The 14,823-nt window shown below is 44.1% G+C and overlaps 1 protein-coding gene across 4 annotated transcripts in view; it reads right to left on the bottom strand.

Moving 5' to 3' along the window:
- LOC130528251 (inactive N-acetylated-alpha-linked acidic dipeptidase-like protein 2) overlaps positions 1-14,823 on the bottom strand; it is a 350,820-nt gene that overhangs the window by 315,691 nt on the left and 20,306 nt on the right. For 2 of the 4 annotated variants that reach the window (XM_057037405.1, XM_057037407.1), the window contains exon 2: positions 1,089-1,151. Coding sequence is in view for 1 of the 4 variants with exons in the window: in XM_057037404.1 (XP_056893384.1) it covers positions 1,089-1,151; positions 7,244-7,368 (188 nt within the window). In the remaining 3 variants the exon portion in view is untranslated. Of the gene's footprint in view, positions 1-1,088; positions 1,152-7,243; positions 7,516-14,823 lie in introns of those variants that run through there. The other 2 variants (XM_057037404.1, XM_057037406.1) reach the window with 2 other exon arrangements.

Raw genomic sequence — 14,823 nt, 5'->3', positions numbered from 1 at the left:
TGCATATAGAACACGAAGAACCATCACACAATGAAGAATAGCCTGGTTCATGCTTATTTTTGAGGAAGTTCCTACATTTGATGTCGCTATGGAGTCAACAGGATGATGAGAATGTTATATTATCTTACCACCTGAACTCTTCCATGGGTAAAATGGCGCTTTTCATTGATTCCAATCTAATAATAATAATAATAATAATAATAATATAATAATAATAATAACAATAACAACAACAATAATAATAATAATAATAACAATAATAATAATAATAATAACTTGTCCTCTGTCCTCTGAGTCTAATGCCTGCTTAGAAGGTTGAACCAATGAAACATGCTAATGTTGCATACAGACGCTAATATAGCACCATTGTTTATAGTAATAGACTGCACAGGAAAATGAATCTATGTGTTTATTGGCTTTATGAGATAAGTTGTAATGATTGTTATACCTTTTATTGATTACATTGTATGCAAAAGGAACGCTGCCGTATTTATTTAGGAAAAACCCCACTGTGCCGCCTATCCCGGAATGTCAACATCTTGCATAGTAAATGAATTAAAATAGAAAAGCATTGCTGTTTTCACGGATGCTTTCAGTTTGTTAAAAGCAGTGAAAAATGTAAATGTGACTGTAGATTTAGGAATAAACTCTTCCAGCCGATCAGTTGTATCTTAGAGTAGCACAACAAGGACATTTGATCACAAAGAAAAAGCAGAAATTTTTCAACACTTGAAATCCCTCCAAAAGACAATTGGAGTTTTCCTCTTAACATAAAATGGCTGAAGAAAAAGCAGAATATCCTTTAATTCCATTCCAGTGAGGCAACGGCAGCACAAGCCGGGGCATCTAAGGTAAAACCGCGAAGCCAAGGGTTAAAGACGGCACCACGCTGACTCTCCCTAAACGACACGCCACGCCATTTTACCTGCTCTTTATTTCCCTGTCATTGCAAACCACCTCCAACTTCCTGCTCACTCGTATGCCACTCAAGGACAAGAACAATAGTAGTAAAAGAGCGGAGGCTGAAAGTAAAATGAGGAATCAGTCTCCCAGCAACATTAAGGGAAGGTCATTGTCTACGGGCTTACCCTGGGAGAGAGGCGGAGGACCTGAACCTGCCACAGCCTATCCACAGCCACTGGCTACGGGACCTGCAAGAGACCAGAACAACAAAGACAGTTTGTGACAAAGCAGCGGCGTCGTAGTCACAGAGGAGTGAAATCAAATGTGACATTTTTCATTTATTTGTAAATGCCTCCTTGGCGGCACACTCACACGGAATGACGGTTGGGCTCGTACCAAGTTAAAGAGAGCTGATGGCAGAATAGAGGGATCCTGACAGAGGTTGTAATGAGATGCCGTATTAGGGCCGCTCTCTCATCCTATCTTCCCTCTCTCGCCCAGGAGCACGCCCTTCACTTCCAATCTACAACCCTGACCATTTGAAAACGGTTAACCTTGTGGGAAAAACTACACTAACCCTCTTTTGTGCTGAAAAAAAAAAGTCATGCTCTGTTTACACTGGTTACGAGGACTTTTGCGTATCTGGAGCTTTAGGAGGGTTGAAAGAATTCAAAATGGCTACACAAATATATAACAGTCAGGGTTTTGTATTCTCGCTTGTCTATGCTTACTAAAAAAAAAAAAAAAGCTAGCAATGTTTCACTTGTTTTCCAGACTTGAATGGTCTGTGGGAATGTACGGAGTAGTGCTGCAGGATTTTACAGGTGTAACTACGCATCTCAGCTAGCTTTAACTTGTGTTGTGCTGTGGTTGGGAGACTGTTTATTAATTAATTTTTTTCTGTTCTATACTGTATATTCATATATATGTAGATACATTTGTGTGTAAATATATATATATAGGCACATCATTTTTAATCCGCCATGATTTAAACCATTACTCCAAAATGCAAAGCATATGCTGTAAATGGATATTTGGTTCTAAAAATGCAGCCAAAAGGAAAGTCTTTATTCAACCATTGATAGACGTCCTCAAACATGCCAGCAGTCTCCGTGATACGATTCCACATTAAACATTTCCATTCAAAAAACACCACAGTTTTAAGCCCCAGTCTAGCTGCCTGCCTGAGGATTGGCCATCCCCATTACCCACAGGGTGAGTGTCTGATGGCAGAAGGTGCAGGGATGTCCATGTGCATTATCTCTGTATGTGTCCTCACTAAGTACTGCTGTGTAAGAACACTGATTTGGTCATTTCCGGATGATGCATGTGTTACTGCAATGTATGTGAAGCCCCTCATCTCAACAAGAACTGGACCACTTGAAGTCCCCCCTTAGCATTCCCACCTGTGGTTGACACCCTGTTGTAGAGGTCAAGGTTTCTTCCGGTTAAAGGGGAGTTTTTTTCTTGCCACTGTTGCTTGTTGGGGGTCAGGCTCTGGGATTCTGGAAAGCACCTAGAGACAGTTTTGATTCTAATAGACGCTGTATACAGTGCCTTGCAAAAGTATTCGGCCCCCTTGAACCTTGCAACCTTTCGCCACATTTCAGGCTTCAAACATAAAGATATTAAATTTAAATTTTTTGTCAAGAAACAACAACAAGTGGGACACAATCGTGAAGTGGAACGAAATTTATTGAATAATTTAAACTTTTTTAACAAATAAAAAACTGAAAAGTGGGGCGTGCAATATTATTCGGCCCCTTTACTTTCAGTGCAGCAAACTCACTCCAGAAGTTCAGTGAGGATCTCTGAATGATCCAATGTTGTCCTAAATGACTGATGATGATAAATAGAATCCACCTGCTCTGTGATAGTCTCAGGGTATCTGTTTAAAGCGCAGAGAGCATCATGAAGACCAAGGAACACACCAGGCAGGTCCGAGATACTGTTGTGGAGAAGTTTAAAGCCAGATTTGGATACAAAAAGATTTCCCAAGCTTTAAACATCTCAAGGAGCACATCATATTGAAATGGAAGGAGTATCAGACCACTGCAAATCTACCAAGACCCGGCCGTCCCTCCAAACTTTCATCTCGAACAAGGAGAAAACTGATCAGAGATGCAGCCAAGAGGCCCATGATCACTCTGGATGAACTGCAGAGATCTACAGCTGAGGTGGGAGAGTCTGTCCATAGGACAACAATCAGTCGTCCTTCAACAATCACTGCACAAATCTGGCCTTTATGGAAGAGTGGCAAGAAGAAAGCCATTTCTCAAAGATATCCATAAAAAGTCTTGTTTAAAGTTTGCCACAAGCCACCTGGGAGACACACCAAACATGTGGAAGAAGGTGCTCTGGTCAGATGAAACCAAAATCGAGCTTTTTGGCCACAATGCAAAACGATATGTTTGGCGTAAAAGCAACACAGCTCATCACCATGAACACACCATCCCCACTGTCAAACATGGTGGTGGCAGCATCATGGTTTGGACCTGCTTTTCTTCAGCAGGGACAGGGAAGATGGTTAAAATTGATGGGAAGATGGATGGAGCCAAATACAGGACCATTCTGGAAGAAAACCTGTTGGAGTCTGCACAAGACCTGAGACTGGGATGGAGATTTATCTTCCAACAGGACAATGATCCAAAACATAAAGCCAAATCTACAATGGAATGGTTCACAAATAAACGTATCCAGGTGTTAGAATGGCCAAGTCAAAGTCCAGACCTGAATCCAATCGAGAATCTGTGGAAAGAGCTGAAGTCTGCTGTTCACAAATGCTCTCCATCCAACCTCACTGAGCTCGAGCTGTTTGCGCAAGGAAGAATGGGCAAGAATTTCAGTCTCTCGATGTGCAAAACTGATAGAAACATACCCCAAGCGACTTGCAGCTGTAATTGGAGCAAAAGGTGGCGCTACAAAGTATTAACGCAAGGGGGCCGAATAATATTGCACGCCCCACTTTTCAGTTTTTTATTTGTTAAAAAAGTTTAAATTATTCAATAAATTTCGTTCCACTTCACAATTGTGTCCCACTTGTTGTTGTTTCTTGACAAAAAATTTAAATTTAATATCTTTATGTTTGAAGCCTGAAATGTGGCGAAAGGTTGCAAGGTTCAAGGGGGCCGAATACTTTCGCAAGGCACTGTAAATAAAGATGAATTCACATGAATTGCTAGTGGTCGACCTGGTGCCACCACTGACATGTCTGCCACTCCAGGCTGTGTCCTAAACTGTCTATCAATTGAGACAGCCTCTTGCTGCTGGTAGTAGTGGCACTTTTTCACTACTGAGAAAATTTAAAGCAGCCTTTATTTGTGATGCCAATTGTCCACACAGAATCACCCTCTGCCTCTCTTCTTCCTCACAAGGATGGCCAGGGATGCGTGGCTGTCAACAGGTTTGATCACTTGATCTGGTAACATCTCACATATCATATCCTCTGTCACATAGCATTTTTTGAGGTTAGGGGCTGCTTAGAGCCACTGTGAACAACATTGTGGACCGGCCTGGTATGCTTACAGTCCTGGCAGCAATGACATCTGTGTATTACTGTCAAGAGCTGGGTTTTGGTTGGGAGAGTGGACTGATGGTGCCTTAAAGGACTTTAGATCACATCAGTGAAATAGCAGAACCTGTATCCACTAGGTCCCAGCAGGGTTTACCATTAAATTGGCAGTTGAAAAAAAGTCCATTGTTGTTGCCTAAATACCCAACCAGTGTGCAGTGACATCCACAGTGGTTCCCAATCTGGGTTGGGGCACCAGTCAAGGCCGTGCAAGAGATTGAGGGGGTCACATGGCCACGGCTGCTCTGAGGATGATGAGTTGTCAAACATATTTGTGCACATTAAATTAAAAAAAAGAACAATTACACACCCAACTAGATAAACCAAATTCTTCATAAACTAAATTAAAACCAGTTAGGCAGTTTAATCTAAACAAACCGTCCAAAAAAACCTTCAATGTTTAGCTAGCATGTCCTTAAGCAGGGCTTTAGTTTCTTCCGTGGACTACAGACAAAGAAATGATGGAACACCCTGAAAAATGTTCAACAGTTTATTAAATATTTCATTACATGTGTATTTAAAATATTTGTGTGTGTGTGTGAGAGAGAGAGAGAGTGTGTATATATCAAAATGTATTATTCTTTAAGATATAGTTTTCAGTCTGATTTGATGATGGAAATGGGTTCAGTTTTAGCAAGATGATGAGCCCAGATGGCCCAGAAAGTATGCTGGAAGGAAAAAGGTCAGGAGCCACTACTGTAGGGGAGCAGTAGGCTCGCCCACTCAACTAGGCTGGGTGTCCCTGGTCTTTGGTGTGGGGCCTCGCCTGTTGTCTGAGTTGGAGCCAGGATTGATTACAAAGGTGGCTGAAGACACGTGGAAGGTGAGCCCAGATGTTGAAACTGCAGTTGTTAGGGTTGAAACTAGTTGACTTCTTCAGCCACTCATCTCCCCGTTTGTTGGCAACCATCCTGATGTGTGGTCTGGAAGTGGGGGCTTTCTACAGAGTAGGAGCTGTGGAGAGCACCGGTTCAACTCATTTAGTTTCACTGAAAACCTCACGAACTGAATGAGCTGTGGACATCTCTTTGGTGTGAGTCCCCACAGGAAAGAATGGAGTTTCTCTTCAGCTGCACCTGTCAAAAAGCACATAGTCATGTTGGACAAGGAGCTGCCTATCTGCTGCAAGGTGACTTGGCTCTTTCCCTCCTGTTGAAGGTGGTTGGCCAACTTCTCCGTGCTCTTTTTTGGGCCAGAGTCATTCCCAGAACCACCTCTGTGGTGCATGGTTAAGGCCTGGAAATCTTGTTGCTCTGCAGAGAAGTAGCTGCGACACTTTTCCTTCCAGCGCCAGCATCAGGGACAGGGTCAGGGTAAGGTCAGTGGCAGCTTCCTCACTGCTCCAGCCACTGTACCATTCTGCTGGTTGGATGTTTGGCTGTGGAGCTGGTATTTGGTGTTTGGCTGTTATGCCTGGCAGACTGGGTAGGGTAATTGGGGATGGTGGTTTGTTGGCCGCTGTACTACCCGTCTCCTCCAGGGGAAGTTAGACCCATGGTACTTGTAACAGCAGACTGGAAAACACCCTGCATCCTGTTTGGTCTTTCTGCTTTTCTATTTTAGAGAAGCTTTGCAATGACACCAATGTCGCAAGATGGTGTAGAAATACCACCAAACCCATGGGAGGTGCACCTGCCCTGCACAGCTTTTTATTCAACCATGTGAACGGAGGTCGTAAAACATGTCAGTCACCTATTTATGTTGGCAATATCACTTGTAAGTTTCCACATTTAACATAAATTCTACTCACAGTCACCCTGTTAAACATCAGTTACACAGCCAAAAAACAGAAATACACGTCACAGTAGGCGTATTCCCATGAGCCTTTGTTTCACCAGCACACTGCTGACCTTCATGATAAGGTGATTGCCTCCTGCCCTCCTACATTGTCATTAATCATGTGTGTGTGTGTGTGTGTGTGTGCATGTAGTTTTGATTAAGTTGTAGACATGTTGTGGAACACCCTTCCAATTTTTTGATGCTTCACACGCTATGTGTTTGTTTTCATTTCAAATGACAACCACTCAAATTGATGACTGAGTTCTGATTTCCTGTCACAGAGGCTGGAAAGATGTTCAGGAAAAAGAAGAACTTAATGTGTCCACCTACAAGTGTGTGTGTCCTCTAAACCGTTCTGCCACATTTTGGGAGTGTGTCTTTTACAGCAGGCAGCAATGAGTTATGTACTTCATTAAGGTCCGGTAATTTTCTTCCCGGATATCTTGTCACCTTGATTCCATCCCAACAGCTGTGAGCTAAATTTAGTGCTGTGGTGCACAATGCTAAAGCTAGTCATAACAATGAGACTATGGTATTCGGCTGAAGCTACACGAGGTGCCATTGAACGTTAGAAAGCATTTATATATCCAAGAAGGGATCCATCCGTGGCAACTAATTATAGTTGTAATCACTGGGTAATGATTTATCATCACTTTGATTCCATGTCTAGATTCTAAGGCTAATTAAAAAGAATTATGAATTTGATTTTTATCATTCAACAAATGTCAAAAAACCCATTTTTCGACATGATGATCCTGATTCAATGAAGGTGGAATAGAATCATGGATGTCATCTTTTAATAGGGAGTGATTCATTGCAAAGGTTATTTTAATGAAAATAGACAGTTTTATAGCCAAATGTGACGGGATTGCTTTTTATACATCACTGTAAGACCTTCACTGCAGCGATGCGGTCAGCAGGAACAAATAAGACGATCAGATGCTGGAGCGTTATTCAAGATCACCTAAAGCTTTTATGGAAAACATTTACCTGAGAAAACGTGTCAGCTCAACGTCCGGTGCACAGTGGTTCTCCTTCAAGCTAACAGTGGTGCCGATACTCCGCATGACATGTAGAAAATGAGCCACAAAGACTCCGCCCCCTGCTTTAGTCATCCAGGCAAGATAAATACATGTTGTGTTTCATGCAGTTTACCTATTTAGAGTTGAATTTGGTCACATACAAGGCTGATTTTCAGCATTCACTTAATGTGTTTCAAGAAAATGTAAGTTTAATTTCCCAGAAAACTTAACTAAGGGGGAGTGACCCCGCCTGGCACGTTAAATGGACTAGCAACTATATTTGTCTCTGTGCGTGTTTGGGGGGCTGTTGTTAAAGCCACCATTTTCCTATTTCTCCACGCCATTGATGCTTGACAGGCTGTAATTTCCATTCTCTCACTCCAGCAGAGCCTACTGAGCTGAGGATTATGAGATGACGCTCTGGATTTTTAAGTACCCTCTTCATCTTGTTTTAAAATCTCTATAATATCTGAGCATAAATAAAAACAGATGCCTTTTTACGAAACAGCTGAGTAGTGAAGCTGAATAACATTGTGCCTCGGTGAGTGCTCATTTCTTCCCACCTTAACTGACTGAGCACCTCCTCCAGTGTCTGTCAGAGGAATTCTGCTTTGACTTATGGCTCCATGACAGCAAGGACGGAAACTCTTGGCTAAAGCACTCATTTTTAATATTTCCCTGATAGAGTGAATTCGATCATTCATCTTGTCAATATTGTTCATGCATGAGTGGGTGGGGGGCTTCTAGATATAGCTGTATAGCAAGTTATCAATGCACTCAAACTGGTGCCGATTGGGAAAAAAAGATTAAATGGAACCTCTAAAATGAGTTCATCAGTATTAATAAGTAATGCTGGAGATGAGATTAGAGACAATGATCCTCGAGAGATGAGGCTCAAACTCTGAGTGTGTCACACAATAAAACAAGAGGAGCTTTGGAATCATCTCCATGTGCACCAATCAGGGCAAAGCAGTTCCTGGCTAGCCACGCTTCCTTGGTAGAGTTAACTAGCACAGCTATAGTACCAAACATGGGGGTAAAACCTTTCAGTTGTTCCATGTGGTTTGAAAGAAAAGCAAAAAAAATGTTACAATATTTACCTGACAATTTTATGGCAAAATGAATAATGTTCGCCTGAAAAGACGTGACTTTGTTTAAAGAGGTACGAATCCCCAGGTGGCGTTTTGGGGTGGCCCCCGCCTCTAGCCGGAAGTTGGCAGAGGGAAATTAGGTCGAAGATGATTATAAGCCTTCACCCGTATGCAGCTGGGACAGGTGCCAACACCCCCCCGCCCCCCTTCAAGAAAATAAACCTTGCATGTTATTATATTATTACTATTACATTAGATTGCATTACATAATATTAGTAATTTCTGGTTGAATCCAGTCAAACACTCATTAAATCAGTAATTCACTGCAGAATGATCTTTAAACGCTACTCCTGAAATGACGAGATTTTGACATGGATCATGATCACGTGGCTGAGTTTTCTACCTCCTGCAACCCTCAATCATTAGAGAAGTAATGTAGCACAAGAGGGAAACAAAATGACCGGCATGTAGAAGGTTCAATGAGCCAATAATTACTGTCGACTTTTCCTTTGTGATATCGACAGGACATAAACATTAGGAAGGTCAGGTTACTTTTAACAGCAATGCACATCTGTGGATTGTGTAATGCTTTAAATGGCAAAAGACTTTAATGATCTGCAATTAGATAAATAAATAGATCTAGAAGCTCGTCATGCTAGCAGGATTAATTTGTCACAACTTTTAGAATCTTGTGCTGTCCTTTCTGCAGGTCTGCAGCAACCACATCAAACACTGCAACAGCCAACAGTCCACTAAAGTCTGGATGTTCTAGTTTACTTGGATAACATCAGGAAAATCAGGGAACGTTAGATGTTTTGGAGATCAAGTCAAATATTCGACCGAGACGGTTTAGATATGTCAGTTGGTCACACGTGTAACGTAAGAGTAGGACGGGATCATTGTGTATGAACGATGCAAATCACCCTCTTGTACTGTCCATAAATGTGAAAAGTGAATGACAAACAGAAACAAAGTCATGTTTTCAAGCTGCTGCAACCACGTACACAGCGGTGCACCAAAGACATGTCAAGGTGATGACCTGGGTGTCAAAGGATCTTGCTAGGGGTTTGCTCAGGGTAAAGTGAATAAAAGGCACATTGAGACCCATCCCGCACTCTGACCCTGACCACAAACAAACATCAGCAGCTCTCCCACCCCTCTCCACTGACCCCCAGCTCCTCAGGACACAGAAGACCAGGAAGGCTCCAGGTCCAGATGGCATGTCACTCTCCTGTCTGAAGGTCTGCACTGACCAGCTGACCAACATCTTTACTCAGACCTTCAACAGATTGCTGTGTGGGGCTGTGTGAATTCCCCTCCATGCCTCCATCACAGGACTAAAAGGCTACAGCTCTGCCACCCTGGGGTCCCAAAGACGCTTCAGAGGCTGCTTTTGTCTCAACTGAAGGAGCTGCCAGGACCCTGGCTGCTGTTGCCCCTGCCCTCACCCCAATGAACATCGAAACCTTTCCAAGACTATCCTGCTGTAAAAAACAAAGATATTCATTCAGTAGCAAATTGGTTATTTTATCTTGCTTTTTATCTACTGCCTCACCATTTATTGTGCCACTATTTTACCACTGTAAAACCACCATCCACTTTGTCTACATTTTAGTTTTGTTGTGTGTGTGTCTGTGTGTAACTGAGTGAAGGTAACCAGAGAGAAATTCCTTTTATGTATGCTGATTTGTCAGATAAACCACCAGTTTCCCAGATAAGGCCAGGTGCTGACGTTGTCTCTGGCTGTCAGCCTTTTCTGCTCACAAAATTGAATACTAGAAGCAACTATGGAACTAAAACTAAACCTGATCGTAGACCACAAATGTTCTCCATACATCATGTTCTCCAAACATATAGAAATATGCACTCAGCCACAAAGATCAGTGCAAACCCTTAACAGCCAGGTAGCCATGAAGGGACATCAAAGATTTATGGGTGGCTGAATTGTTTACACCAAATGTTTAAGGTTTTATAAAGGTAGAATAGTCCCAGTTCCCAACAGGTAGTAGTGGTGTATTCCATGCCTGTGTCCCTCTGATGGAAATCTAGAATGTTAGATTTGCTCAGGATGCTCAGTGATGAAAATGAAGAGGTTTCCTTAATTTGGGTCAAGTTGATTGAGAGCTTGTTGATGTCAAACCACCTTTTTATTTTGTCAAGTTTTGATGTGATTTTGTGCTAAATGAGTTCTAAATTCTCAGCATAGGATGGATAGGATGAATAGTTTAGGACCAAGCACTGATCTTTGAGGAACACCACAGGCAATGAGTTCGATTCGCCCACGTTCACAAACTGTTTCCTGTTTCTAAAGTAACTTCTGAACCACTCTTGCTGTTCCACTCGTTCTGCATCATTCCAGGGCATTGATTAAGATTTTATGCTTTATGGAGCTTTTTTGAGGTCTATGAATAGTTCTACTGAACATTTCTTTTCATCTGTGGCATTTGAAATTTCCTCCCTGAGTTCTGGCAGAGCGAGAGAGGTTCACTGGTTGGACCTAAACCCATCAGAGGACAGTTTTTATTTGTCTCGGTAATCATCTGAGCTGTTGTGGAGGGTTTTCTGTGATCTTTAGGAAATGTGGGGGAAAAGAAGTGGGTCTGTAGTTTGTAAAGTTATAATTATCTCCAGTTTGGTCCACAGGTTGGACTTTTACTATTTTCATGCTATTAGAAAAGTGGCCAGGCTGGAACGACAGATTGAAAATGCAGTTTCATTTATTTCTGCTTTAAGGATGATCGGGTAACGTATTGCGTCACTTCCTGTCTTCTCAATCGTTCGTTGGTTGCACTGTGCACGGTGTTTTGTATTCACTTTACTTAATATTGAACACTTGGTGTGTTGTATTCACTTTACTTAAAATTTGAACACTTGGGACATTCTAGTCACCTCATAACAACAGTGAGAAACAACCCATATTAAACAAATACAGGGCTTTGCTGACTATTAGCATTAGCATGGCCTCACCGTCTGTTTCACTCGGTGTCTTTGTCTGTTCAGCGTGTGAAATGTTTAGTTACTCCTCTGCCTCCTTTAGTGAAGGGAATAGGTGCAGAAAGTGTAGTTTATTTACAGCTATGGAGGCGAGACTTGGCGAGCTTGAGACGCGGTTCCGCAGCTTGGAGTTAGCTGGAGTTGCGTCAGGTAGCCAGGAGAAGCTAGCTGCTGCGAAGCCGCCTAGCGTAGCTTCAGCTAGCTGTCCCCCCGGCAGCAGCCGAACAGCAGTTAAAAGTTCACGAAGCACAGAGCAGAGCAGCGGTCAATCACCATAATCTTATTAAAATTAATACTAAAGCACAAGTTGGAGAAAATAATATCACAATTAAGTGTGGACTGTTAAATATTAGATCTCTTTTTGTGTAAATCCCTGTTAGTGCACGACCTGATAGCGGATCATCACATTGATCTATTTTGTCTTACTGAGACCTGGCTTCAGGAGGAGGAGTATGTTAACTTAAATGAATCTACTCCTCCTACCCATCTTAATTATCAGATTCCTCGTGTTACTGGTCGAGGAGGGGGAGTGGAAGGAAACTATCACTCCAAGTTATTAGTTAATCCCAGACCAAAACATGGCACCAGTTCATTTGAAAGCCTGACTCTTGGCATCACCCATCTGAACTGGAAGGCAGAAAAGCCACTTCTGTTTGTAGTTGTATATCGGCCCCCTGCTGGGCCACATTCAGAGTCCCTGTCTGAGTTCTCTGATTTCTTATCTGACTTGGTCCTTAGAACGGACTAAGTCATTATCATTGGAGACTTTAATAGGTTCTGGACCACCATCCGGCGTCTGAGGAGGGGGAAGCAGTGCACTGTCAACACTGTGTATAGTGGTGATGGTGTGCTGCTGACCTCAACTCGGGATGTTGTGGATCGGTGGAAGGAATACTTCGAGGACCTCCTCAATCCCACCAACACGCCTTCCAGTGAGGAAGTAGGGCCTGGGGACCTGGAGATGGGCTCTCGTATCTCCGGGGCTGAAGTTGCCGAGGTAGTCAAAAAACTCCTCGGTGGCAAGGCCCCGGGGGTGGATGAGATCCGCCCAGAGTCCCTGAAGGCTCTGGATGTTGTAGGGCTGTCGTGGTTGACTCGACTCTGCAACATCGCGTGGACATCGGGGGCAGTGCCGCTGGATTGGCAGACCGGGGTGGTAGTCCCTCTTTTTAAGAAGGGGGACCGGAGGGTGTGTTCCAACTATAGGGGGATCACACTCCTCAGCCTCCCTGGTAAGGTCTATTCAGGGGTACTGGAGAGGAGGGTCCGCCGGATAGTCGAACCTCGGATTCAGGAGGAGCAATGTGGTTTTCGTCCTGGGCGTGGAACAGTGGACCAGCTCTACACCCTCAGCAGGGTCTTCGAGGGTGCATGGGAGTTTGCCCAACCAGTCCACATGTGTTTTGTGGACTTGGAGAAGGCATTCGACCGTGTCCCTCGGGGGGTCCTGTGGGGGGTCCTCCGAGAGTATGGGGTGTCGGGCCCGCTGATACGGGCCGTCCGCTCCCTGTACGATCGGTGCCAGAGTTTGGTCCGAATTGCTGGCAGTAAGTCGAACTCGTTTCCGGTGAGGGTTGGCCTCCGCCAGGGCTGCCCTTTGTCACCGATTCTGTTCATAATTTTTATGGACAGAATTTCTAGGTGCAGTCATGGTGTTGAGGGGATCCGGTTTGGTGACCTCAGGATCGCGTCTCTGCTTTTTGCGGATGATGTGGTCCTGTTGGCTTCATCGGCCCGTGACCTCCAACTATCACTGGATCGGTTCACCGCCGCATGTGAAGCGGCTGGGATGAGAATCAGCACCTCCAAATCCAAGGCCATGGTTCTCGACCGGAAAAAGGTGGAGTGCCTTCTCCAGGTAAAGGAGGAGATCCTGCCCCAAGTGGAGGAGTTTAAGTACCTGGAGCGGGAGATCGACAGGCGGATCGGTGCGGCGTCCGCAGTAATGCGGACTCTGCACCGGTCCGTAGTGGTGAAGAGGGAGCTGAGCCGAAAGGCGAAGCTCTCGATTTACCGGGCGATCTTCGTTCCTACCCTCACCTATGGTCATGAGCTTTGGGTAATGACCGAAAGAACAAGATCACGGGTACAAGCGGCTGAAATGAGCTTCCTCCGTAGGGTGGCTGGGCTCTCCCTTAGAGATAGGGTGAGAAGCTCTGCCATCCGGGAGGAGCTCGGAGAAGAGTCACTGCTCCTCCGCGTTGAGAGGAGCCAGATGGGGTGGCTTGGGCATCTAGTCAGGATGCCCCCTGGATGCCTCCCTGGTGAGGTGTTCAGGGCATGTCCCTCCGGTAGGAGACCCCCGGGGAGACCCAGGACACGTTGGAGAGACTATGTCTCTCGACTGGCCTGGGAACGCCTGGGGATCCCTCCGGATGAGCTGGAGGAGGTAGCTGGGGAGAGGGAAGTCTGGGCTTCTCTCCTTAGGCTGCTGCCCCCGCGACCCAACCTCGGATAAGCGGTAGAGAATGGATGGATGGATGGATGGACTTTAATATCCATGTAGACGTTGTAAATGACAGCTTTAGAAATGGCTTCATTTCATTACTCAAGTCAGTTGGTTTCCTCCAGCAGATAAACCAAACAACTCATAACTTCAACCACACCCTAGATCTAGTTCTGACTTATAGTGTTGAGGTAGAACATGTGTCAGTGTTCCCTCAGAACCCACTCCTGTCAGACCATTCTTTGACCACTTTTACATTTATGATTAAGGATTCTTCTATGCTTAGAGCACAGTCTTAGTATAGCAGATGTCTTTCAGATAATGCTGTAGCTAGGTTTCAGGAAGTGATCCCTGTGCTAATCCCAGGACCACTGTGTGTTTCCCCAGGGATCAGTCATTATAATCTTAGCCCTGCTGAGGTTGACTCTATTGCTGAAGGTGCAGCAACCTCACTGAGAATCATGCTTAATTCTGTTACCCCCCTGAAAAAGAAAATAGTAAATCAGAGGAGGTGTGCCCCCCTGGTATAATTCACATATCAGGACCCTCAAGCAGAAAGTGCGAAAACTAGAAAGGAAGTGGCATTCTTGTAAAATAGACAGCTATCATGTAGCCTGGAAAGACTGTCTATTAGTTTACAAAAAGGCCCTCCGCAAGGCTAGAACAGCTTATTTTTCTTCTTTAATTGAGGATAATAAGAACAACCCCAGGTTTCTTTTCAGCACTGTGGCCAAATTAACCAAGAGTCACAGTGTTTTAGATCCACGTATCCCCTCTTCCCTTAGTGGGGAAGACTTCATCAGCTTCTTCACGAATGAAGGTCGAGCTATCAGAGAAAAAGCTAACCAGGCCATCCCTACAACTGGACCATCACCAGACGTACTGACTGTTGGAACATACAGGTTCTCCAACGAGCCCTTAAACTTCTTCAGACCTATATATTTTTCTGAGGCGTCATCGCTAATTCAGAAATCCAAGACCACCACGTGTCTTTTAGATCACATCCCAACACACCTG

Source organism: Takifugu flavidus, chromosome 7 (assembly GCF_003711565.1).
Source record: "Takifugu flavidus isolate HTHZ2018 chromosome 7, ASM371156v2, whole genome shotgun sequence".
Lineage (NCBI taxonomy): Eukaryota > Metazoa > Chordata > Actinopteri > Tetraodontiformes > Tetraodontidae > Takifugu > Takifugu flavidus.
The sequence above is the reverse complement of the archived record's forward strand: the minus strand, read 5'-3'. Positions and strand labels throughout refer to the sequence as shown.